The 27901-nt window shown below is 43.9% G+C and overlaps 1 protein-coding gene and 1 long non-coding RNA gene across 6 annotated transcripts; one reads left to right on the plus strand and one right to left on the minus strand.

The window, feature by feature from the left end:
• Nucleotides 1-2739: 2739 nt before the first annotated feature.
• On the minus strand, nt 2740-4721 carry LOC120640067 (protein FLOWERING LOCUS T-like). The gene is made up of 4 exons (XM_039915958.1): nt 4494-4721; nt 4264-4325; nt 3662-3702; nt 2740-3002 (listed from the first exon to the last, which is right to left on the minus strand). The coding sequence occupies exons 1-4, from the start codon at nt 4686-4688 to the stop codon at nt 2740-2742; spliced, it is 561 nt and encodes a 186-aa protein (XP_039771892.1). The 5' UTR covers nt 4689-4721.
• An 18209-nt stretch (nt 4722-22930) lies between these two features.
• On the plus strand, nt 22931-27215 carry LOC120640705. 5 transcript variants are annotated; one of them, XR_005661971.1, is made up of 6 exons: nt 22931-22957; nt 23034-23305; nt 23374-23443; nt 25056-25108; nt 25269-25444; nt 26690-27215. It is a non-coding gene; the product is annotated as an uncharacterized LOC120640705 (long non-coding RNA). The 5 variants fall into 5 exon arrangements; XR_005661969.1 differs by lacking the exon at nt 22931-22957 and having other exon boundaries at nt 22964-23305; nt 25233-25444; XR_005661967.1 differs by lacking the exon at nt 22931-22957 and having other exon boundaries at nt 22964-23305.
• The last annotated feature ends 686 nt before the right edge of the window (nt 27216-27901 follow it).

Below are 27901 nucleotides of genomic sequence, written 5' to 3' on the forward strand. Positions count from 1 at the left end.
GATGATGGTTATAACATCCCTAATAAGCAAGAATGGATTAATAGAATACAAGGAAGAAAATATTTCTCAAAGTTTGATTTAAAAGCTGGGTTTTGGCAAGTAAAGATGGCAGAAGAATCAATAGAGTGGACAGCTTTTACGTGTCCTCAAGGCCATTTTGAGTGGCTAATTATGCCTTTAGGATTAAAGAATGCCCCTGCTTTATTTCAAAGAAAGATGCAAAATATTTTTAATGAAAACCAAGAATTTATATTGGTTTATATTGATGATTTGTTAATCTTTTCAAAATCCTATAAAAAACATATAGCTCATTTAGAAACATTTTTTAGAAAGGTAGAGCAGCATGGATTAATACTTTCTGAAAAGAAAATGGAAATATGCAAAGAAAAGATAAAATTTTTAGGTCATGAAATAGGAGAAGGAAAAATTTATTTACAAGATCATATTGCAAAGAAAATTTTACAGTTCCCTGATATTATTAATGACAAGAAGACATTGCAACAGTTCTAGCAAATAGAAAGAGAAAAAGATGGAGGAATATCATGGAAAAAATATCTAGATATTGATCAAGCCCTATCATATGCAAGAAATATTTTAGGAATAAATTATTTCCTAGAGCCTGCAGCAAAAGAATATATTCAAAAATACAGAAAGGCAAATGAGGTAAAGACAAACTTGCCTGGAATAAATATAAGAGAAGATTGACCTTCAAGAATACCCACATATAAGGATGCTTTAAAAAAAAGAAGCATCAAATGAAGAATATGTTGAAAAGAAGATCAAAGAAAGGCTAGATTCAATAATTCCTCAATTGAAGAAAGATATAAAAGAAGAAATATGGCAAGAAGTGAAGCATGAAATAAAGGAAAATTTTGATGCCATAAAGAAACACTATGAAGAAAATATAAAGAAGGATTATGAATTAAAAATGAATATGCCAATATCTGATGACGATATGCTGGATATTCATGGTCATGGGCAGCAACAAGAGTATTAAGAATTATATATTATGAAAATTAAATATGTGTTAATATTTAAATAAGCATGCCAGAGTGTTTGCTTGATGTCTGTGACATCAATCATTTGGGCGTGGAAGACTATACCCCCGAATATATCCATAGAATATCACGTGAAGAAAGTTGTGCGGAAGTGGACAAGGCAAAAGGAATAAACAGTAATTTGAACAGTGAGTTCTACTGTAGCCAGGACAATTATTGAAGCCAGCGTTATCGTCCAGCTGTCCAGGCAACAGTAAAGGAAGATAATTGAAGACCTCGGGTGTCCAGGAGCTTCCTTAAGCCTGAAGGCTCATCCCGTCTATAAAAGGAAAAGCCAGACGCACGCATTCATCGCCGGACAAAGAAGAGGAGAGAAGACACCGAGCCTAATACTCAGAGCGCATCTACCACCACTCCACCTAATTAGTAGCCATCTCACTCCCATTGTAATATAGAAATAAGCGAGTTGTTGTAATCGCCCTTCGCCTGTAAGGTAATCCCAGGTTTGTGTAAGTGCTTGGGGCTTCCCGAAAGAGAAAGCCGTATGTAAGTTTGCTCAGTGGAAATGGATTATCTTTCTTGTGAATTTCCCTGCTTTCCTTAGAGCTCGTTCATATGGGGCAATGTCTCTACACTAGGGACCCTAGAGGAGAAACCTCTGCGTTGAGTTGCTCTCGTTTAGCCCAGGGAGAGGCGTCTGAGAGAGCCTGTGTCCGCAGAGAAGTGTTCCCTTCTGGTGGAACTGCCCGGGGAGACGGTAGAGCCTGAGTCCTGTGTGCGCGTGGCTGGGGTTAGTTCGGGAGAAGACCGGGTAGTCCTGGTTCTGAAGCAAGCTAGCGAAGCATGCGGTGATTACCGAGTAGGATTTACACAAGCATAGTTGCACGACCGGCTGAAATTTTGGTTTCGCCAACCTGCCAAGATCCTGAGAACCACGCATACCCATACCCTGCATAATCACTAATCACGCACTATCCGCATACGTCGCTATCACCCAATAGCTGCTGCCTCAATAGCCTTGAAATTTTACTCTGCTAATCACCCGCATAATAATCACGCACTCGTCCACCATCCACGAAGGTCGCTATCGTTGAATAGTATCACACACCCATACTGCATCAACTCATTATAATCAAGTACCATATAATTTGCATAATCACAAGAAGTGCTCTGCATAGTGCATTGAATAGTAAGTGAATTTGGGTGCCTGAGCCACTCAGTTGAAGTGCTCGAGCGCTATTCATATTCTGAATTTGAATAGTACTTGATATTTTGAATAGTGCCACAAATTTGAATAGTAACTGCTGAATTTGAATTGTGCAGTGAATAGTAACTCGTGATATATATATATGTATATATATGTATATATATATATATATATGTTAACAGATAATAATCCTTCATTATTCCATACACATGCTAAGTACACTGCTGCTTATTACAAACTGCACACCCATATATCGATCTGGCTATATTAATTCTGTATATCTATCTGCATGCAGCACACACCAAACTGGTAAACCTTTATTTTAACTATATATGTGTACGTGTATGTATGTGGCTATATACGGACGCGCGCGTATATGCATCCTACTCGTTTATTCGATCTCTTACACATTCCATGCATGTGTGCCTACAACTATATATACGTGCGTACATGTGTAGACGACGACGTGCTACGCATGCAGAGTAAGCACACGACGTATATAAATATGATGGGCCGGCGATTAAGATGTCGAGATCAGCCGGCGGCACGGCGGCGGCTGGTGTCGTAAGCCCCGGTGAACCTGGGGCCGCCGGAGCCGGACTGGCGCTGGCAGTTGAAGTACATGGCGGCGACGGGCGCGCCGAGGTTGTAGCGGCGGACGAAGCCACGGGTGTTGAAGTTGTGGCGCCTCGACGGCGCGAACACCGTCTCCCGCCCGAGCTGCCGGAACAGCATCAGCACCATGCGGTGGATGCCCGTCTCCGGGGAAGGGGGCTCGTAGCATGCCAGCTCACGGCCTGCATGCAAAGAATAATTAATCCAGTAACTCAGCTGATGATGATGTACCAAAAATAATCACTCTCAAAATATATAATAACTACCGGCCACTTTGCTCTTTGCAGTTGAGTTCGATACTGTAAGATGTAGACAAACAACTTGTTCTGCTGGCTGTGGCTGATGGCTGGTGTTGGTTTGCTATGAGAGAAAAGTACTGCTGGCTGGCTGGTGGCGGTGCTGGTTTAGTGTGAGAGAAAAGCACTGCTGATGGTTGCCAGTAGAACGGAGCGAAAGAGTGATGCACCAATCAAATATTTCGAACAATGGGTCAGTATGCATATATTCTATGCACCACTTGTGCTGAATTCATCCATTGCACTGGCTCGCCTCATCCGTTTTACACCCACTTTTTGCTATTTTCTACTAAAATATTATGTTTCAACTGCCACTAATTTTAGCATCATCTCAAAAGTGTATTGAATACAAGTATATATTGATATACTTTTGTTTTACTATTTCAAATCAATATACACCTTAAACTAATGAAAACAAAAGCAATACAGTATAATGGGTGATGGATCAGCATGCGTGTATGCATATATTGTACATATATAAATCATAGAAGTAGACATGTACGTTTACTTGTTTCAAAAATTAGAATGCTTGCAGGTGTACTAACCGTATGTATTGTCAGTTGATGCTGGTATGTCAGTCACCATCCTGCATGGAAACATGAATTGATTGGAAGTTAGCGCTCCTTGATGTGCAAACTGTATATAGAACAATCTGATAAAAAGAAGAATACAATTTTTACAACGATCATCATCAACTTATGTCGTACATCTCATATTTAAATGTGAATGCAATACATTGGGAATTTCACTGAAATTTTGTGAACTTTAATGTTTCTGGTGGGGGAGGAAATAATACAAACCAAAAAATGCATTGTTGTGCCTTGCTCTTTGTGCTATTGTTACAGATCGACATGCTATTCTAGATTGATGTGTTCTTTAGGGTACGTGTCTCATGTCTTCCTACTCATTTCATGGATAGGCATGGCCATGTTAAACCCTTTGAAACTTAAATTACTCAACAATCAGTATATTGTACAAGTCTAGATTAGAGTTCGCCAAATTCAGTGTTTTCGCCAACAAGCTAAAAAAATTCAAACCCTAATATACATGCACTGAAATTATGGGGAATCACATCTGCATATATAGTACTAAGATATTGTATGTGAGCAAAACAAACCCAACAATAATGGTCTGGGATTGCCCTCACCAGTGCAGGTACTCCCTCAACGTTGGGTTGCTTGGGTTAGGAGCATCGGGATCGACCATCACCTGTTGGCACAATTTTATGCAAAGTTACCACACTAAATTAATTAAATATATATTGCGCCCAAAAAAAATTAATTACATATATATCAACCACAACAAAGTAAAGTTATCCACGTAGCACCAGCATCTAAATTTAACTTGTCAACAATAATCAACATGTCATGAGTTTACCATGGTATATGCAACGCCATAGTCATCTCCTCCAATCTCGACCGTCGGCCTATTGGACACCGCCGCAGAGCGCAACTCCATGCCACTGATAATAGGATCACCATTAAATAGGACCATCAGATCAGCACTGGTGTTAAAGGGGTCCAAGACATCTCCTATGACACGAGCTGTAACCAAGGAATCGCTAGCTGCCATTTCCAGTATTGCTTCAACTGCTATATATAGGAGTCTTTGGAGAGTACTGTGGGCCTTGCTTGTAGGTATAAGCTAGCTGAGAGGGTGGTACTATACTTATATATGGAGCGAGAGGGTCAAAGGTCAAGCTAGCATACCATGAGAAAACAACTGGCTTTAATTTGGAATCTTTTGGACGGAACCTGGCCTCTGCTGTGAGAACTAAAGCTTGGAGATTGCTGGATATTCCCCCGGGCCCCTTTGATGGGCGGTGATGAAGTATTCTCCTTGCAAGTGGGACGTAACGGTCAATTCTCATGGGCCGGGGTCAGTAATCAGAATGGTTAAAACACTACTAGAAAACACGCCAAAGGTCTTGGCCAAAGGTACCAGCTGCTTTTGCAACCGGTACTGATGTACCGGTTGCAAAAGCAGCTGGTACCTTTGGCCAACGGCGATCAAAGGTATGGGGTTTGGTACCAGGTTAAAGCATTATCTGATACCAAAACCCTAGTATAGGCACCGGGCACCGATTGGTGGCACCAACCGGTGCCTAAAGGGCGGACAATGGCACCGGGTTTTGCATTGACCCGGTGCCGCCACGTGCCCACAACAAAAGCACCGGTTGTTAACTTCAACCGGTGCCTATGCCTATTGTTTGGCACCGGTTGTTGAGCACCAAACGGTGCCTTTGAGCCACGCCTATAAATACCACAACCCCTCCCCCCTCCAAGCTGCCGTGAACTCACTGTTCATGGCAGCTGAGTGAGGGGAAGGGAGGCGAATTTTTGTTTTTTTTCAAAAAAGGTTAGATATTTTTCTCCATAACTTAGCAATTGGTTTTTAGAAGCAGTTATCACTTAATTTAGTTTATACATGTGATAATTATTTTTAGTTGTAGCATTTTATTGTAGTTATATGCGTTATCAATTTATTTGATATGTGAATACTATCAAATTATTGTATTTATATGTTTTATCAATTTATTTGATAAGTGAATAGTATCTATTTATTATAGTTATATGCATTATCAATTATATATTTGAATTCAAATTTTGTATGGAAATATTATCAATTACATATGTAAGGGTGCTTTATTTAGTTCCCTTCAAAATTGCAAAACTTTACAAGATTCCACATTCGAGATGCATGTTGCGCCAATTCGAGACCCGCAGCTCAGCTAGACCAGAAGGCCACATGTGTCGTTTCTTGTACAAAAATATAAAGTTACATATAGAAAACAAAGTTTTTACACAGTCATGCAGTCAGAAGGCCATATGCATCGTTATAATTTTGTAGTTCAGTTTTATTAATAGCGTATTCAATATTAGTTATAAATTGGTAGTATGAATGAATTATTTGTACACTACAATGATGTATATAAATGTATCGTGGACCCAGATGAGTCGGCAATGGATGTACATGGCCGACTGCGTTCAAAGGAGTTCATTGATGGCGTGCATGAATTCATAGAAGCGGCCGAGAAACACAAGTATGGCGGTTTTGTTCGTTGTCCATGCAAATTCTGTAAGAATGAGAAAGATTACTCATCATCAAGAACCATCCACAATCACTTGTTCAATAGTGGTTTCATGCCGAACTACTATGTTTGGACCAAGCATGGCGAAAGAGGAATTATGTTGGATAATAATGTAGAAGAAGAGGATAGGATTCCTGACTTTGCAGCCAATTATAATGCCTTTTTCAATGACACTGCAACGGGTGAGCCTGAAGAAGATACTGAAGGATACATTGTAGAAGATGATCTTTGTCAGATGCTGCGCGAAACTGAGGAAGGTTGTGAAACAGAAAAGGAATCGAGAGATCTGAAGCGTATGTTGGAGGACTACAAAATATTGTTGTACCTTGATTGCAAACAAGACCAAAAGAAGTTGGGTACGACATTGGAATTGTTGCAATGGAAGGCATCAAATGGTTTGTCTGACAAGGGATTCGAGGAGTTGCTGAAACTTATAAAAAACTTACTCCCTGAGGGTAACACCTTGCTGGCGACAACATACGAGGCAAAAAAAAATTGTTTGTCCTTTAGGATTAGAGGCACAAAAGATACACGCTTGTCCTAATGACTGCATCCTATATCGAGGTGAGTATGAAAATTTGGATTCATGCCCTGTATGCAACGCATGCCGGTATAAGATCCCTCGAGATGATCCAGGCGACGTTGAGGGGATGCGTGTCAAGAAGAGGGTTCCTGCCAAAGCGATGTGGTATTTCCCTCTAATACCACATCTGAAACGTTTGTTCATGAACAAAACAAATGCGAAATTGATGCGATGGCACAAAGAAGAACGTAAGCAAGACAATATGTTGAGACACCCCGCTGATGGGTTGCAGTGGAGAAAAGTGGATAGAACATTCCCAACATTTGCAAATGATGTTAGGAATATAAGGTTCGGCTTAAGTATGGATGACATGAATCCTTTCGGTGAGAAGAGCAGTGGCCATAGTACCTGGCATGTGACACTCTGTATATACAACCTTCCTCTCTGGTTGTGTATGAAGCGGAAATTCAATATGATGCCGGTGCTTATCCCCGGCCCGAAGCAACCCGGTAACGATATAGATGTGTATCTGAAACCACTGATTGAGGATCTTCTATTGTTGTGGAAAGAGGAGGGTGTTCGTATGTGGGATGCACACGCAGAGGATCATTTTAACCTTCGTGCATTGCTTTTCGTAACCACCAACGATTGGCCAGCACTAAGTAACCACTTTGGACAATCCAATAAGGGTTATAAGGCATGCACCCTTTGTTTAGAAGAAACCGACAGCATGTACCTCAAGCAGACCCGTCCCTATGGGCGTGCGGCCGGTTCGGCTAAACAGGGCCCCCAATTTTTAGGGGCCCCAAGTTACAGATCAACAATCCATTAAGCTTATTAGTATTTGGCCCCAATATTTTGTCCGCCGTCTGCTGCTTCAAATTCTCGCACGCCTGCGTCTTGCAGCTTGCTGATCCATTCCTGATCGGCTGTTAGTCCGTACGTGCACGTGTTCAAGTTAAACATCAAGCCGTACTTGCTACAAGTCAAGGCTTAATGTATTTCTAATTTCTTTAATTCTTTTGTTTCAATTGATGGATGGTGAATGGATCAATTGATCTTTTATGCATCAATTGATCTAAACGTTTATTATTTCAAGATCCAAGCCATGTCTTTTGCAAATCAATCTAGAGAATATGACTCGGATTCTTGAAAACGTAGAAAAGAAAAGCAAAGAATAGAGAATTTAACTCAATCTCATAGAGCTATGGATCAGCGCAATCAAGCTTTTCTAAACTGAAGGTAGTGAAGTCTTATTTGTGTTCTACAATGACACAAGAAAATAGAAATGATAGCATTTAAGACTGACATATTGTAAAAGATTGATTATGAGTTTATCATTGAAATTTTCATTTCGAGAATCTTGAAAAGAATGGTGTTATTCAAGTAAAAAAATTTGCAACTAAGATTAAATAGGTATAACTTTCGATGTTTTCCGTGGCAATTTAATATATCATATTGTATTTATTATTTTTCTATTAGGGCCCGCTTTATACTTTGGCACAGGGCCCCGGTTTGTACCGGGACGGCCCTGACCTCAAGCACTGTAGGAAGATCGTGTATATGGGTCATCGTCGATTTCTTCCGATCAAGCACCCATTAAGGAGGAGGCATGCTCACTACGATGGAAAGGCGGATCATCGTACCATGTCTAGGCACCGTTGTGGGAAAATGGTGTTTGAAATGGTCAAAGATATAAAAGTAGTATTTGGAAAAGGACCCGGCAGAAGATCGGTGCAGAGTGATGACGGATGTGCACCTATGTGGAAGAAGAAGAGTATTTTTTGGGAGTTACCTTATTAGGAAGTCTTAGACGTCCGCCACGCAATTGATGTGATGCACCTAACAAAAAATCTTTATGTGAACCTTCTAGGCTTCCTTGGTGTCTATGGTAAGCCAAAGGATACATTGGAAGTGCGGCAAGATCTTCAACGTATGAAACAACGGGCCGCCCTACATCCAGAAAAAAGGGATAAAGGACGTCATTATCTAGGTCCTGCGTGCTACACTCTTAGTAAGGAAGAGAAGCAAAGTACGTTCGACTATTTGAACAGTATCAAGGTCCCATCAGGCTACTCTTCGAATATAAAGAGGCTACTGAACTTGAAAGAGAAGAAATTCGCACACGTAAAGTCCTATGACTGTCACGTGTTGATGACGCAATTGATTCCAGTTGCACTTAGAGGTATTCTACTAGCTAATGTTCGAGCAACAATTATAAAGCTATGCGTCTTTTTCAACATAATTTCTCAGAAGGTAATCGATCCATCGAGTTTAAGCAGGCTACAAGAGGATGTTGTCCAAAGTTTAGTCAGTCTTGAAATGATATTTTCTCCATCATTCTTCAATATTATGACGCATCTTATAGTTCACCTGGTCAAAGAGATTGGCATTCTCGGTCCTGTTTTCCTTCATAATATATTCCCTTTTGAAAGATGCTTTGCAGTCCTAAAGAAATACGTTCGTAATCGGGCTCGTCCAGAAGGAAGCATTGCAAAGGGTTACGTCACAGAGGAGGTCATTGAGTTTTGTGTTGACTATGTGGAAGAACTCTGCCCAATTGGGATTCCAGTATCACGTCATGAGGGGCGGCTGATTGGAAAGGGCACACTTGGAAGAAAATTAGTAAATGCCACGGATCATGCCACGTTGAGCAAAGCACATCTCACAGTTCTGCAACAATCAGCCTTGGTGGCTCCATACATAGAAGAGCACATGCAAATTGTGCGAAGCATATACCCTTTGAAGTCTGAGACATGGATTACAAAACATCATAACGATACATTCACCACCTGGTTGTAGAAGGAAGTCATGGCCAACGATCAAATTCATGAGCAGCTAGCTTGGTTGGCCAGGGGTCCAGCAAATTCAATCCTGATGTACCAAGGATATGAAATTAATGGTTACACATTTTATACAAGAGCCCAAGATAACAAGAGCACCAATCAAAATAGTGGTGTCTGTATAGATGCCACCGACTCTAGTGGCCAAACGAACTCACATTTTGGTTACATTGAAGAGATCTGGGAACTTGACTATGGGCCGTTGAAGATACCTCTATTTCGTTGTCAATGAGTAAAACTCACAGGAAAAGGTGTCGATATCGACGAGTACGGAATGACAACGGTAGACCTCAAAGAGCTTGGCTATCGAGACAAACCATTCGTTCTAGCTAAAGATGTCACTCAAGTTTTCTATGTGCAGGACAGTCTAGCAAACCGAGAAAGGACAAGTCCAGGAATAAATCAAGTTTTGTAGGTGCCGGAGATGAGCCAAAGCGCCATATTATTCTGGCAGGAAAAAGGAAAATTGTGGGAGTCGACGATGTCACAGATGAAGAAGAATACAATAAGGTTGAAGATATGACTCCGTTCGCAGTGGAGATTGACACAAGTACTCTTTTAGCCGAAGAGGAGGCTCCATACGCACGTCATGATCATAATAAAGGGACGATTGTAAAGAGAACCATCGTTAATATTCCCTTAGTTGAATGATTATGTCTTGTAATATTTTCTGTGAATATTATCAGATTTCTTATGCAGTAAATTGATTTATTGGGCAATTAAATGAATTATTATGCAATTATTTGATTTATTATGATTTATTATGCAATTAAAATTATTAGTTATGCATCTAAATGATTTATCATGTAGTAATTAGAATTATTGTGCATTTAAATGATTTATTATGCAATTATTTGATTTATTATGATTTATTATACAATTAAAATAATTAGTTATGCACCTAAATGATTTATTATGTGGTAATTAAAATTATTGTGCATTTAAATGATTTATTATGCAATTATTTGATTTATTATGAAATTAAAATAATTAGTTATGCACCTAAATGATTTATTATGTAGTAATTAAAATTATTGTGCATTTAAATGATTTATTATGCAATTATTTGATTTATTAAGATTTACTATTCAATTAATCGATTTTGTAAATAACCTATTGGCACTGATTGAAGGTTTCAACTGGTAGCAAATTTTTGGCAAAAAAAAGTGGCACGCGGGAGTTGAACCCGGGCCTCTGCGATCAGAAAACTTAGCGTTACCACTGCGTTACACGGTGCTTTCGGTAGGTTTGGCGGCAAAAGCTTTAGAGTACAAATATTTCAGCAGCCTTTGGCACTTTTCAACTCCCGCCCGTTGTAGCCCTAAGCTACCGGGTGGAATTATCACCCGATGCCTTTGGGTTACCTAAGTCTCCGGGTGGTTACAAACCGGTGCCTAAGGCCTTTGGTGTATATAAGGTTGTGCACTGTTTTCTTCTCTTCTTCCTCACTTCTTCCTTCCACGCATCGCGCCGATCGTCCTCCGCCCCCTCGCCTTGACCTCTCTGGCTTCCTCGACAACCCCTCGACGCCGAACCCCGGTGCGCCGCCGCCATTCCCCTTGGCGCCTCCTCTGCGCGCCTCCTCGACGCCGCCCGCCTCGACGCCGCCGCCCCTTCGGCCGCCGCCGCCCCCTCGCCGTGTCGACGCCGCCGTCCCTTGGACCGCTGCCGCCCCTCCTCGCCGTAAGTGCAGGCCAGCCACCCCACGGCCTTCTAGCCCCTGCCAACCACCGCAGCAGCTCCGTCTTGACCCCAGGGAGTTTCCCAAGCCAGCCACACTCCAGCGTAACACCCACACTCCAGCCTCTCCTCTTCCTGTTAGGCTAGCTTCCGTAGCCGGTAGCAAGCCCCAGGGGCCGGAACACCCACGTCAGCGTGACGCCGCCGCGCGCAGTGCCGCTCCACCGTGGCGGAGGTCGTTGCTGCGCCGTAGACCCATGTGTAGGCTTCGTCTAGGTTCGCCCTGTAGCGCACATGCTTCCTGCACCGTTTGCGCCAAGAGCTGCGCACGGAATCGCACCAGCGTGCGACTCCGGCGAGCCTCGCCGCCGCAGAGCTGCCCCCGGTGCTGCGCACCCCACTCCGCTCACCCTAGCCCTGAACCAAGGCCCTAGGTGGTTTACCCATGCCACGCTGAAGCTTCCGAACCCAAGCCCGAGTTGAATCGAGCCCCGGACGGCCGAGTTCGGCCTAATCCGGCGAGTCCCCGCTGCAGGAACGCGTCGCCGGCGACCTTTCGCCGCCGCTCGCGCGCCCAACCTCTCATGTCCGTCCGATCCAGCATAAGCGACCCAGATTAGAAGATACCCCTTCAGCCTAGCTATTTTGCTAAAGAGCCCCTGGACTTTTCGGGAACTAACCCGCAGTCCACGCCAGTTCAAAAGTAATTCCAGATCAGCCCTGTTTTTAGTGTTTAGGCCCCTGAGCTTTCCAGTTTTCGAACCCGCCGTCCAGCCCCTGTCTTTTTGCATGTTAGACCCTAGATCTAATCCTTAATTATGTTTTAGTCCCTGGTTTTTGCGCAGAAGCCCCTGGAACCTTAGTTTTCTAGCAGTTTAGCCCCTGGACCTTGTTTTAGCCCAAGATTTCGAGTTCTAGCTCTGTTTTAGGTTTTCTTTTTGTCCCCGCGATCGTTGTAACGCGTAGAATAGTTCTATCTCAGTTTTGTTTGCTGTTTTATGTATTGTTGTACTGTTTCTTAGCTTTTGCCTTTGTTTGCATGTATGTGTATGTGCTGGATCTTGTTTTGGCGTTGCGATCGTGAGTAGACGTTGAGCAGTCGGAGGAGTACCAGGAGCCAGCTTCCGCACACAAACTCTCTCTCTCTCTCTCTTTCTCTATCCCACTAACACACAAACACACAGACACACACACACCCACACACACTAACTCACACACACACTCACTAACTCTCTCTCTCTCTCTTTCTCTGTCCCTCTAACATACACACACACTCTCTCTCTCAAACACGCATATTCGTTCAAAGAATTGAATTCTCCTACTTCATTTAAGGATGGACACATACCCTAACACATTTTTACGGTTTCAGTTAAGGATGGACCCCTTCGGTGATGACGTGGTCGCCAAGCAATACATGTTGGACGCAATAAACGAAGATACGAGGGCCAACACCACCCCGCCAATCGCTGAAGAAGATGCTCGGACAGCTAATTCATTCCTGAATATGTCTGGAGATGCCGATGAAGAAGATGAGGACTTTGCGCCGCCGCCCAATCAACAGCAGCATGTTCCAGTACGAATCTTAAAACTATATGCATGGTGACTTCGGTAGATTAGTTTTGCGATTAACATATCTTTTTTGTAATTTAGTCGACCTCCACATCGAATTCGTTGAGCCAGTCAAAAGGGAGACGCCGGTCAACCAAGAAAATGGAGGGAAGACAGGTAGTCATAGAAGTGGACGCAGAGGGCTGTCCAAGTGCTCCAGAGGCTGCTAGCACAAAATTTGTCAACCAATATGGGATTATTGTTCAGGCAAGAATTCCGATCACCACAAGACTATGGAAAACGAGCAAACCCGAAGAACAGCAACACGCCGTGCCTGCACATCAGTAGGAAATGCTATGGGCAGAACTTAAGGATATGTTCACTCTTCCTGAAGGAGTTGACCAAGAACTTGTGAAGAAATGTGCCTTGAAAAAGATGGCCCTTGCCTTTGCAACTTTCAAGAAGAAGTTGTACATCAAGAAGGATAAGGAGCCGAACTGGGACGATCTTCCTCAGGTTAAACCATACTGGGAGGAGTTCAAACAATACAAACTATCAGAGGAAGCCCAAGAAAAATCCGAACAGGCCAAGGTGAATGCAGCCAATAAGAAGTACAGCCACCACCTTGGGGCTGCCGGGTACAAGAAGTCAGTTAAAAAATGGCAAAAGATGGAGCAGGACCTTATGGATAGAGGCATCAGGCCGACGACTTGGGATTGGCCGGATAGATCCAAGTGGTGGTTATTTGCTAATGGCGTGACACTAAACCAGTTGGATGGAAGTTTGGTCGTGCCCGAGCATATGCAAGAAGTGTCCCACGATCTAGTCGCTGCAATAGATGAGACCCAACAAGGAACATTCCAGCCTCAAAGGGAGAATGATGAGCTGACAAGGGCATTAAAGAATCCGGAACACCCTGGACGAGCCCGCGGCATCGGCGTGGTCCCATGGAAAGTTGCTTGGGTCGGAGATTCCTCTTACAAGACTCACCGAAAGAGCAAAGCCGAACAGGAAGAGAAATTTCGTGCCATACAAGAAGAGATGAACAGGAAGTATGTGTCCTTGGAATCTCAGATGGACGCCAGGGTCAGTGAGGCAGTGCAGCTAGCTCTGAGCCAAAGGGCCACTGCTGGGTCACACCCGGATGTTGTGATAAGCCCGGCCTCTCAGCGACGCAACAGCTGTGCATCCACGGCGGCGCCCGACGTACAAGTGGAACAGCAACCCCAGATTGAGCCAACGGCGGTAGATGACCAGAGGTATCCAGTGGATGATGTCACCATGCTGACACTGTGCGAACTTCATGTGCGAGCAAGAAATATATCCATTCATGTCGCATACGGGTTAGCCCTGCCCCTAAATCCTTCTACTACAATTCATGGAAGGCCGATACCCCCTGGCTACACCTCCGTCACAGTCGAGCAGATAGTTGGAAACAATGAGGATCTTGAGCTCGACTTCGTTGGAGGGGATGGAGAGAAGACATTGGGAGACGCACTGCACGGGGTCATTCTATGGCGCAAGGCCGACATCAAACTTACTGCAAGCACAACGGCTCCTGTGCAGACCGATCGCCCGTCTCCGCGGCCTCCCTCACCGCCGTCCCCACAACCACCTCCTTCACCACCGTCTCCACCGGTGCAAAGGGCCACGAGTACTCCAACTCCTCCTGCACCAGAAAAAGGAAAGAAAAAGACAGCATCCTTCCCAGCGGCTGGACCCTCAAAGAAGAAGCAGAAAACGGTCGAAAGAAAATTAACCTACGAGAAAACCGCTGAGGAGTTGGAAGAGGAGACTGCTCAATATATAAAAGAACAATTGAAGCCTAAAGTCCCCCCGCCGAGCGAAAAGGTACCTCTAGAACTAGGGAAAAAGCTTCTCGCAAACCTAGACAACCCACCAAAACCGAAAAGCTTACCCTCGGACTATGATCGTACTCTGACAAAGGCACACAAGGTGAGAAATCTGAAGAAAAAATGTGGCAAGTCCATTCCTCAGCTTGGCACACAACAAAAAGAACTCGAGCGCCTCCGGGTGCCAGGGTTGCCACTCCACCCGACGGACGTACAACTCCAGGCGGACCTACAGGCCGCGATATTTCTTTCTGAAACTGGATTAACGCTAGAGGAGGCAACGGGGCAAGTGGAGGCGGAAATCCCTGTCGCTCCCGTTCTTACTCCATTCCAGCATGGAAAACCTTTTGTCACTGAGGAAGAGGAGAAAAGTCTAGGCACGCAGATGTTCAATTTGCATAGATGGTACCTGCGAATGTCGAATGACGAAGGGAAAATGTTTGGAGTCAAGTATCGTGACCATGATTTCTTTCGTGGGGAGGACGACTTCTGGGTGTACTTCAAAAATTTATATCACATTTACCATCGACAAGCCCTAGACGCCTATATCATCACCATTTGGGTTTTGTAAGTATCACTTACCTCTACATTAATACTTTTTGTTAACAAGAACATAATTATATATGTGCATTATAAAATTTCTATTATATCATTTAGATAGGAGACCCAAAGAAGCCGAAAACATGGATGGCACCATCAGATCGGCTTCATGTCTCCTTTGCTAGTCAACCAAAAAGTGCACAATGAAAATTACAAGGAAACGTGACAAAACATGTACGATTCGTTGACTAGGTAAAATTACAAATCCTATATATTCATACCATACAACTTTGGGTAAGCCTTGGTCGACTCAATCCTATGTTATATTACTAAATAAATACTAAGTCGTCTAATGCATGTATATATATATCCTATCTATATCTGCAGTTATCATTGGATTTTACTCATACTTTCCATAGAGACCGGCAATCTTATAGTCTTTGACTCAATGAGAAATCCAATGTCCGCAATCCAACATATCCTAGACCCCTTGAATAGGTATGTTCAGTTTGCACAATCAAAACCTTTTTCTGTTAATAACAATTCCTGAATATCAAACTTAACTTTGAGCGCAGGGTTTGGAAAAAAATTGTGAAAAATAACAAAGGACGTGGTCAATGGAGGCCCGAACTGAACGTTAACATGGATTATCCGGTATGTTGATTCATAAAGATTTGTCTAGTTAAGTATATAATCCCAAATTGTTCTAAATTGAGTAATTTATTTGTTTGTCCCTAAGTGTGCGAGACAACAACAAGGAACTGATTGGTGCGGGTACTACGTATGTGACTATTTGCACATCATGACTCCAAGTGCGAAGGCTACTGATGAAGACACGAGAGTACGTCCAAACCGTTCACTAGTATATTTTCATAATTGTACTAACGCACATGATGTTAATCCTTTTTTCCTAAATGATAGATGTCTCAAATGGGGGATGAATGTTACTCTACTGATCGGATCAACGCATGTGCAAGCAGCTCGTCGGATTCATTTTGAACAAGATCTTGGATCCTAGAGGCGAGTTCTATCACGACGTTTACATCCATAGAGGACTTCCATCGACCTCCTGAGGGGACCAGTAGTTGGACTACAAACATGACTTGTACATTTGTAAATATTTCTAAACATGATGTCTTGATGTTTGTATATTTGTAAATATATTAGTTCATCTAATTAGCTTAATTATATGCTCGCATTTCACTTTTAGTTAGTTTCAGATATTCTTTGACAATGAACGCATACGTGCGACCAATGAATGTATACTACTATAGAGCTCGAGTGCGTTTAGCAATTATAAAAGAATAAATAGTAATAAATAAAACAAACAAAACTGGAATACAGGAAAAAAGGAAAAATGTCATTGGCACCAGTTGGAAAGACCAACCGGTACCAAAGGGGCTGCCATCTTGCGTCAGCGTGGCAGCCACTTTGGCACCGGTTGGTCTTTCCATCCTGTGCCAATGGAAGCCTAAGGCACCGGGTTAAATACCCGGGGTCTTAGGGAGACGCCATTGGTCTCGGTTTGGGGGATCCGATTGGAAAACCGGTGCCGAAGGGTGTTTCCAACCGGTTCCCATGGCGTGTTTTCTAGTAGTGAAAGTTACTGCTCTGCGCTTCTCTCCCCGCGTCCCACGGGAAAAATGGGACGCGTGTCGATCCCTCTGAGCGCCGGATACTTTACAAAAAAACCCTCCTATGTTCCAAGAATCACAATAGAACCCAGATCATCCGGATACTATAGTAAACATGTTCGCATATTTTACTCTTAGGTCCTCGAACTAATGATTATCTCCATACGAAGAAGGAAAAAGTATATATAACCCCCCAACGTATCAATGGTTGATCACATCACCCCCTGAAATACAAAACCGGATTTCTAACCCCCTCACCTTTGCAAAACCAGACATTTAACCACCTAGGGTGGTTTTACAGCCCGGTGTTGCTACAGTAGCTCGATTTTATTTTTTTCCTTTTCATTTATTTTTGCTGAATCTTTAAAAAATCATAATAAATCACAAAAAAATTATAAAATATAAAATTTAATTTTGTTGGACTCCACATGAGTAGATCTATACAATGAGCATATAATATAGCATGATTTAGTACCAATTTTTTTGCTGTAGCTTTAGATCTATACTTTTCTATATGGAATAATTTATAGATGAATCTTCTATGGTCCAATTATGGTGAAATTTTTATGGTGGGCTAATTATAGTATGCTTTTACTGTAGTACAAATTTCATACTCATTGGGTCATGTATAACTTAGTTATAGATAAAGCATAGATTTAACAAACATAAACCTAAATAAAGTTATAACTAAGATATACATGATCCAACGAGTATGAAATTTTTACTACAGTTCAATAATACAATAATTCTCTCACAGTAAAAATTTCACCACAGTTGGACCACAAAAAATGCATATATGAATTATTCTGATTAATTGCAGTAAAGCATAGATCTAAAACTATGACAAAAACTTTGTGCTAAAACATACCATATTATATGTTCACTGTGTAGATCTACTCACGTGAAGTCCAACAATATTAGATTTTCTATTTTATGATTTTTATGTGATTTACTATAATTTTTTAAAGATTCAGCGAAAATAAAAAACGGAAAAAAGACAAAACCACGCCACTGTAGCAAAACCGGGCTGCAAAACCACTCTGGGGGGTTAAATGTCCGGTTTTGCAAAGGTGAGGGTGTTAGAAACCCGGTTTTATAGTTCAGGGGGCTTAGCTTATATGCGCCTCCTAGCAATTCCACCTGGTGATATGTGTAGTTGTGCAGCCATGCTTCTGGTTGTGGGCCCTGGACTCAATTGTGTCTCTGGAGGTTTTGTTGGAGTAGAAGTAGAAACTGCCATCCTCCTTATTATTGGTCCTGGACTAACTGGTGAGTGAGAGACCAAGAAAGTGGAGATGGTTGCTGATGCTTCAGCCACTAAGGTGCTTGATGTGCCATCTTTTTTGGACTTTTGGGAAGGCTTCTTAGATGTTGATGCAGTAGCCTCTCCTTTCCTCTTCCTACACAGCAACAATTTACTCTAGTCATTATGCAGCCGTACAGAGAATTCATAGTAACAAAATTGAAGGGAGTTTCAGCTTACTTAGATTTGGCAGGAAGTGAAGGTGGTAATTCAACATCAAGTTCAGAAGAGGGCTCAGTACATCCTTTCTCAATATGATCAAAGTAAGTAGATGTGCTTGCTGTTGCACCCTTCTTGGCTCCACCCTTTTTGGCTCCACCCTTCTTGGACTTTTTAGCAGCAGGCTGCTTTGAAGTTCCAGCCTCTCCATTCCTTTTTCTACATGACAGCAATATAATCAGAACATTATGTAAGGCAAATGCAAGGGAAAAATGGACAGCAAGAACTTCAACTCACTTTGATTTGGCAGCAAATGAAGGTGGTAATTTAACACCAAGTTCAGTAGGTGGCTCAAAGCATCCCTTCTCAATATGCCTAAACTACAAGCATCTTTTACATTGGTATTGTCCCCTTTTCCCCGGCTCACCTCTAGCCTTGATCCTTTTCACTCTTGGTCTGCCCACAGCCCTTTCTAGCTTTGGAGGCAACATCTCAAACCCAGGATCAACCACAGGCCATTGTGACTTGTCAACCATCGGGTTTACCACAAATTGATAAGTAGCCTTGAAATGCTCAAGTGAGTAGTAATCATGCACATAGTCCTCAAGTTTCAACTGTCTCAATGAACCTATGAGACATATGGCATGGGTGCAAGGTTTACCAGAAATCTGCCACTGACCACATGAGCATGTTTTCACTTCAAGGTCTATTGCATGCCTCCAAGGATAGTTGTCCTTTGTCAATCCAGACACCTCTGCCTTAAGTCCACCACTCCCCTTGATCGTGTACTTCAAATTTCTACTCTTCATCTTCAGTTCATTGATAATACTAGGAAGAATTGGCCCTTCAAGTCTCTGAGCTATGACCTGCCTCATTGCTATCTTTTCCATTATCATGTCTCTAATTGTGTCCATAAGCACATCCACATGCAGACCTTTGCACTCCTTAATCCAGTTGTTGAAGCACTCTGATATATTGTTATTCACATAGTCAACCTTGCACTCCCCTGAAAACTTAGCTCTGGACCAAATCTGTTTGTGTTCTGATTGCAAATAAGGAATTGCTTCTGGACAGTTTTCAGTAATTCTATCCCAAAGCCACTGATGCCTCCGAATGGTACATGCCCAAGCACAAGGCCACATGTACTTCAATACATCTCCTTCAAAATGTTTCCTAAAATTATGTATTAAGTGTCTAAAACACTCCCTGTGCTCAACTGCTTCTCCAAAGACATTATGGACTGTTGTCTCTAAACCTTTGCAAGCATCGGTGTGAATTGTCAATTCTTGTGGAATTCCAATTGCTCTCTTCAATTGTGTCAAGAACCAACCCCAATCAGCTTTTGTCTCCTTGTAAAAAATTCCATATGCCACTGGATACATCCAATTATGGCCATTAGTTGTTGTTGCTGCAGCTAGCTATCCATTGTATTTGCCCGTGAGGTGAGTGGAGTCCACTCCAAGGTATGGCCTACAGCCAACAAGAAAGCCATCCACACATTCCTTTATGGTCACAAACATTCTAGAGAAATAGACTCGCCCATCTTTCTTCTTCTTGCAATCAATCTCTACTATGCTTACAGGACAAGTAGCCTCTAACTCTGCTTTGAAACTCCACAGCATCTTGAAGCCATCTTCCCAAGTGCCATGCAGTCCTTCTAGTGCACGTTGTCTTCCTTTCCACACCTTGTTATATGATAATTTGAGCGGAAATTGGTGTTCAAGATGATACTTCATCTTTTTTGCAATCATGCCTGGGTTGGACTGGAGTAGAGGTTTTGCCCTGTCCGCGATCCAACCTTTAGTGGCCTCTTTTCCCTTGACTTGGCTTGTGCTTGCACATGTATGCCCTTCTGAAATGGAGACAATCTGAAAACAAAAGACACATGATCAGCAATATGAAATTGAGAACAAAACATGAATGTAACAGATCTAATTTATTCTGAAATAAATATGGACAGATCACATATCACATAATATACCATGAAAGTAGGGCAGCCAGGAAGTTTCTTTACATGAGCTTTCCATTCACAAGTTGGATCTGCACATCTTGCCCTGTACCTTACTTTGTCACTATGTTCCACAAATGTCTGAAACTCTCTTGTAATTGCATATTGCTTGATAACCAATTTGAATGCATCTTTGTCAACAAATGTGGATCCTGCCTTAATTTCAGGGTTATCTCTGTCATATGTAGTATGTGCAACATATGCCTCTCCAACCATAGTGGCTTCATCACTTGGTACAGCATCTGGATCTTTACCTTGATATTCCTTCTGCACTCGGTTCTTCTCCACTGTCCTCTTTTCCTTTTGTTGCTGTTTAAAATATCTCCACTCTTCGTCTGCTCCAATTGGATCATCTCCCTCGGGGTCAAAACCAGGCTCCATATAGTGCTCCTCCTCCTCCTCCTCTACTCTAGGAGGGCCAGCTGCTGTAACCCCAAGTTCTGGCTCATGTGCCTATTCTTGGCCCTCATATTCTGCAGCTAAAACTCTAGATGGGACATGTAGTAAATCCCTCTCATTGCTAACATGTACTTGCAGTTCATTTCCCATGACTTGCAACTTATTATCCGCCATTTGAGTCCCATTCATAGGAACATCAACATGCTCACATCTACCAACAGTCATGATGAACTTCACAATTTTTGAAGCCCGCAACAAGGTTATAAGCTATTGATCAGTAGCAAGTCGTGTTGTATCACCATTCTGATTTTGAAACAAAAAAATTGCCTCTTGGTAGCTAGCCCAACCAAAGTGTTTGGAAACATCTTTCTCCATGTCAATGATGGAGTACTCCTCTGAATCTACCCACCACTCCAAATTTTTGCCCTTTCGGTACACAACACAACCATACTCAATAGTTGAGAAGGAGGTGACATCAATCACTAGTCTACAAGCATTGTTCTCATCGATTCTGAAATAGTAGCAGTGCATAAATTAACAACACTGCTAACACATCTGACTTATTTGTTGCAAATCTGGTACAATCATTACTGACTACTCCCAATCGCATACCACATTTGTCCAAAAGTGCATCTCTTTCAACTAATTTCACAATACATCTACATGCAGTAACAGATACAGGACGAGCTAGGGTTAAGAATTTTACTCTAGGGGAATCTAGAATGGATCCATCTGTGGAAGCCAGGATGGATGCCAGGACGGACGGCGGAGGGTCGCAGGTCGGGGACGGGCGGTGGCCAAGGCACCCGGCGGCCTGCGCTAGGGGGCCGGCCAAGGCACCCCACCGCCCTGCGCCTGGGGCCGGCCAAGGGAAGCCCACCTGGAGGCCGGTGACCCTGGGAGCCGCTCGGTCCAGGGGGCTCCCGCCGGTGGGAGGGGCAGCGGCGCCGACAGCAGGGCCCGAAGGAGCGTCTGCGCTTGCAGGGGGCCGGAGGGGCGTCGGTGCTTGCAGGGGGCCGGAGGAGCGACTGCGCTGGCGTACAGGAAGGAGCGGCCCGGAGGGGCTGCGGCGCTGGCAAGGGGGCCGGAGGAGCGGCGGCGCTGGCGCACAGCGAGGAGCGGCGGCGCTGGCGCACAGGAAGGAGCGGATGGGGGCGGCTCTGTATGCCTGTGTCGCGAGGAATGGGAGGAACAGATAAGGCAGGCCCGAGGGCTTGTTTTCTTGTTGGTCATCACACAAGGGTAGAAGGGTCATTTCATATTCCTGTTTTGTGCTGAAACGAGCCAAATCAAAGTTTGCCATGAGAAATTCTAAAGGAATGCTAATTTCCGGTAACGGTAGCACCTTTCAGTGGTATTTTACGGGACGGTCATCTTTCAGTGGTATTTTACGGGTGTGGTGATCTTTCGACGGTACAAGACCAATTTTTCCCTTTTCATTTGCCCCCGCCCGCCGCACCCGAACCCTGTCGGCGCCCACTCTCTCCCTCGCTAACCGAGTTCCCCTGTAGCGACCGCAACTTAAGTGGTCGCCGGAGAAGAGGGGGATCACTGTTCACTACTGTGGATCCATCTGGTCCGTTCACTGGGGAATGGATGGCTCAGATCGCGTGCAGTAGCACGCTATCTTGCTGCAGGCGATCTCCGTCCCTCCCTCCCTCTCCTCCCCCGGTCCCCTCGCCGCCGCCGCTCTCCTCCCCGCTCCCTCGCGGCCACCTCAATCCCTCTCCTCCTCCCCACTGCGCCGCCGCCGCCGCCTCCCTCCCTCTCCTGCTCCTCGCCGCCGCCCTCTCCCTACCTCGACCGCCACCCGGCCGACTCCCCAACCGTGCTCCTCGTCCCATCCGCCGCCGCCGCCTGCGCTGCGGGGACCGCTGCCTCGGCCCTTGCCTCGCCGCCCTCTTCCTCCTCGCGCTCGTGGGCATCCTCCATGCACGCCTCTGCCTCGCCTCGCCTCGCGCGCCTCTGCCTCCGCCTCGCCGCGCGCATGTCTCCCTCGCACGCCTCCGCCTCGCGCACGTCTCCGTCACGGCGCGCCCCGCCGTAACCGGCACCATCTTCGCCGCGCTCAAGGTCTACGTCCGCAACCCGGACCTCTTCGTGCTTGACTGCTCCCGCCTCGACGTCAACATCGGCTATGGCAGATCTCCAAGGACAACCTGCTCCCGCACCCGCTGCCGCGCCCCAGCCGCGAGGAGGAGAACAAGCCCTTCCTGCTTGTCCAGGTACGCGGAGGCCTCCTCGATTCGAGCCGCATTGTGTAGGGTTGCTTCGATTGGGCGCGGATTTGGGATTTCCTTCTGGCTCTCTTACCACCAGTGCCGAATTTGCTGCAGGTGAGCATGTTAGGGTGCGGCGGCTTTGTGGTGGGGTTCCGGTTCAGCCACGCGGTGGCGGACTGGCTGGGCGCCGCCGAGTTCATGGGCACGGTGGGGGAGCTGGCGTGTGGGGCGGACAGGATCTGGCCGCCCCCAACCTTGGGCCGCAACGCCATTCCGGACCTGGCCGGTGAGCACAGCGGATTTTAACAAAGGGAAGGAAGCAACCGGCGATTCGCTCCGAGCCGATCTGATTCGCCATGAAGCCTTCAAGAAGGAATTCACCTTCGGTCAGTAGCTCTCGGTAGATATCTACCTCTGTATTTCACTCAATTGAATGAATTCTGATGCATGCTAGGGGTCCTGGTGCAGTTGAGAGGCTCCAGGAATCCGCCACCATGATCGCCAACTACCCCGCCAGGGGGCCTGTATGTGAACCCTCTCCGTTCCTTTCAATTTCCCTCTTCCAGCCCAAACCCTATGCAGAAAGGGCCTTCTGCTCTTCTTCGTGTTCACATCGCTAGCCCACAGATTAGTTGTTGATCATACTGCTATCCAATGTTTTTAAATCGCCTAATCGTCTGATCGAACAATGGGTGGACCAGACGACTAATCGTGATTAGTCGTCGACTAGGGTCGATTAGTCGAGTCTGATCGACCCTAGTCGTCCCCTAGTCGTCCAGGACATTTAGAATCCATATATATATATATATATTCTCATATTGTATAGGAGTTAAGTATTGAACTACTAGTATATATTCTCATATATATTTCAGGCCAAGAAAGTGTCTAGTTTTCTATGTCTAGTACTGAATATAGAGCAAATGGTGACTTACTTGAAATTGGTTCCTTGTCCTCCATAATCCATACTCCATAGCTCCTGATCCTCTTTGCAAACTCCATAATTCCATATTCTTGCTCACCCGCACTATCAGAGGAGGGAAATCGGCACATTGGAAGTCTGGAACAGAGGAGGGAAAGGAGGGAAGAAGGAACTGCTCACCCGCACTATCAGAGGACGACGAAGCCATCTTCTCTGGAGCTCGCCGGACCCGTCACCCGTCCTCGCGTTCGCGGGTCGGGGCAGCTCGCCGGAGGGAGCGGATCAGCGGAGGGAAGAAGGGAGCTTGCTCGCGGCGCCGGCAGGCCGTGGCGGCGGCGGCAATGGAGGGAGCGGCGGCCTAACCCTAGTGGCGGGCGGCAATGGAGGGAGCGCGGCTCGGTGTCGGGACGGGGACGGGGATGGTATGTGTGGCGCCAGCCGCTGGGAGCTCTCTTGAGTTCTAACCCTAGTGGGCTTTGGGCCTCAAAATTTCTCACGGGCCCACAAACAATCTAGCCCAGTTACACAAACCTGATCGAGAATACCCCTAGTCGGGCGATTAATCGCCTCTAGTCGCTCGACCGGTCGATTAGGCTTCCTGATCGAGTCGTTGACCCTAATCGAGTGCGCTGGACCGATAAGGTCGATTAATCGCGATTAATCGCGATTAATCGCTCGATTTGAAAACATTGCTGCTATCTGTAACTTCCATCGAGTGCTGCTCCTTTTTTCCAGTTCCACCCACCCTCCTCTTCCAGATATCTATCATGTAATCACATATATGGATGTGGACAGGAGCAAACAGCATAACAGATTTTAGGATTCAGTTAAGGATTCCTTCGTTCCTTCACACAATTTGTTGGCTTTTGGAACTTAAAAAAACTACTAGCATATCTCATGATGGGGCCCTGGGGTTTCGTTCAGGGTTCTATCTTACTTCGTTATGCTATGCCAATTGAATCAGTTCCTTTTGTTTAAAGTTATGCCCACCATGCACCTGCAAATCATTTTCTGATACTCAATTGTTCTTGCAATCATACGTGCATGAAGGTCTAGAAACATTGCAAATTCTAGCATAAACCAATATTTCTACTGAATCTGAAATTATTCTAGCCTACATTTTATTCTCCCTTCCCCTTTTGCCCCTAATCTCTGATAGTTTTGCATCTTTTGCTTGACGAACATGGACCTCATGAATTGTTAGCTTGTATTTGCAGGTCATTGTTGCAAGGTTTTCCATGAGTAATTTACCAGAATTGGAGAAGAGGAAGTAAGTTACTACTCTCTTGTGCCTATTACATTGCTAGAGATGGATCAGTTGTTTGATGTCATTGATTCGACGTTGCACTATGATTGATATGCTACAGTAATTTCATTGATCATCTATTTGGAAGATTGACATGTCGTAATACAACTTGGTGGGGAAGCAGCAGGCTTTCGGGCTGCCTGCGGAGCTGGTGGCGGTGCTGCTGTTGGACCCGTTCGTGCAGTTTGACGTGGCGTGCAAGATTACCTTCATGCGCTGTCGTCCTGCCTCGGCTGCGCTGTCCGTTGTTCCTCGTGTTCGTTGAGTGGGCGCTTCGCTAGCGATGAATATCTGAGAGGGGTATGCCTGCCTATTCCACTCCCTTCCCATCCCGCTGCACTAAATCAAACACCCAATCCCCTACCGCATGGTATTTGTATTTGGATCTGACCATGATTTTACCTACTAAAATCGATCTTTCTGCAACACATTTGTAGATAAAACAATTTAACCGTATGTGATATTGCAATCAGCATATTTATTTTCTTGTGTTTTTCCTCCGGGATCAGATGGCCATTGATATAGTATAAGCAACACATTTGTTCTCCTTGTTTTTCCACTGAAATCAGAAGGCCTGTCGATAGTAGGAACTGTAGTGTTCATGTCCATTTTACCTGCTCTGCTTGTGTGGTCATGTACCATTGCCATGACATGAGAAGTGGGACAATCATTTTAATAGCGTCATTGTTTGTTTAAATTTGCTTCTCCTTGATTTTTCTGTAGGAGTTAATATTTCTCTGTTGTATGGTGGAGGAACTCTCAGAGTGTTCCTGCTAGGTTTGAAAAGGGGAAAATTTACTAATAACCTGCAGGGGGAATATTTAGCAATTACATACAATTGAATCGATCTGCCATTGAGTCTTCTTTGTCTGAATTTTTAAGGAAAATACCTTACAGTAAGATTGAAGATGTACTAAAATTTGAGCTGGTTAGGTATATGTAGTTTCAGCATGCTCTCATTTTATTTATCAGACTAATAAATTTTGAATATAGCTCATGGCATCAGAGATGTTTCCTTATGTACACATAGGCCTGAATATTTTTTCCTTATTTTGTGATGAAAGAAGTCAATTGTGGCTTGGTGACACCCAAATCATTTCGTTTCCTGATGATGAGAAGTTAACTGCATGGTGAGCGTGAAAAAATCAGTTCTATCAAATCATTCCTACTCACAACTTATTTTTCTTATATGTGAAAAGTGAAGAGATTTGAGGGGTAAAATCATTCAAGCTACATGATTACTTCAGAACATAATCTGAATAATACTTTCGTTAATTGAGCATAATGTGACATTTTTATTAGAAGTAAAATGGATCAACAAGGTATATAACCACATAAACTCGGCTGGTCAAAGTGGCCAAGCGAGACGACTTAAACAAAATGCAGTAAGAAGATGTAGAAACAATTGAGTGTTACTGTTTTATTGACCTTTTTTAATTAGCAACCTGCCATCCTGTTTTTAGAAACCATGCAAGTAGCAGATCATTTGAAAGTTGTTCCATCTACATGACACATGCTAGATATTAAATTATTATCCTTTTGCAGTGGATGATGAGCAGTGAAGCTCATATTGTGGCCGGCTTCTGTGCGCCCTTCGTCTCTGGCCAGAAGAGTCTGATGCATGGGACCTGAAGACTGCATTGACTTTGGCTTGCAAAGTTTGTACCATGGTGATTTGCTTTTGGTTTCAGTTAGTATTCAAAGCTATCAGCTAGGTTGTTTGGTGGCTATATTTGCATACTTGCTGTTGCATGTATGGTGCTTGGATGTTCTGTAATATAGATGTGCAAATGCCGGACAGACACCTAGGATAGTTTGGTGCTCGGATGTAACTATGGTGATTGGATGTAATGTGATGTTGATTGAGATGCTGGATAGACACCTTATGGATAGGATATCATGCTCTTGTTTTGTAATATTTTTTTTATTTAAATGCCGAACAGACACTTGATGGCAAGGATAACTTTGTGCTTAGATGTGTTGTAATATTTATAATTCAAATGCTAGATAGACACCTATGTTAATATGCTGATGATGTGCTTGCTACCGGATGTGGTGTCTTCGTATTGAATTCATCTTATATCATGTATGTAGTTTAATTATTACTTTTTATTGCCTTATGTTTATATGCATTTTATTGTTGAAATGGTAGGGCGCGCATCGCCCGCCGAATGTTCTAGTATGTAAATACTAAGGAATAAATCCTATACATAGATTTAAAGTCAACTTAAAATATTGACTGGTTGCTTGTTGTGGTTCATAGAATACATGGATAATTATTGGATTCGAGGCATATTTGGTTTGCAGCCCCAGGCCGTTGTGCGCGACTTACCAATTTCTTGTGTGCCTTGTGTATTTGGCTGTTATTATATTGGTTGCCACCAAAAGTTTTCATCCAAACAGTTAGGCCAATCTCAACAAGGGTTTCATGGCATTAGATTCTATGTAACATCATCAATTTTGCTGACGTGGAGAGGAGAAAGGAGTGAGTTTCATGGGATGAGAGAAGAGTTTCATTCCCATAAAACACAGTTGGCATAATTACCTAATTCTCATTTTTGATAATTGTGCTATAAAATTGTGCATACCTTATATAGCAAAAACAAGCACCAATATTTTGGAAGAGATGCCGCCCATGCTTTTGTTGAGATTGCATTGCCTTATTAGTTAGCTGCATCAAATTTGTTTGCCCTTTTGGTTAGAATGTTTGAAATCACTATATTCTCCAAATTAACTCACTACACCACAGCCCCAAAA

This window comes from Panicum virgatum, chromosome 7K, assembly GCF_016808335.1.
Source record: "Panicum virgatum strain AP13 chromosome 7K, P.virgatum_v5, whole genome shotgun sequence".
NCBI classification, from domain to species: Eukaryota; Viridiplantae; Streptophyta; class Magnoliopsida; order Poales; family Poaceae; genus Panicum; species Panicum virgatum.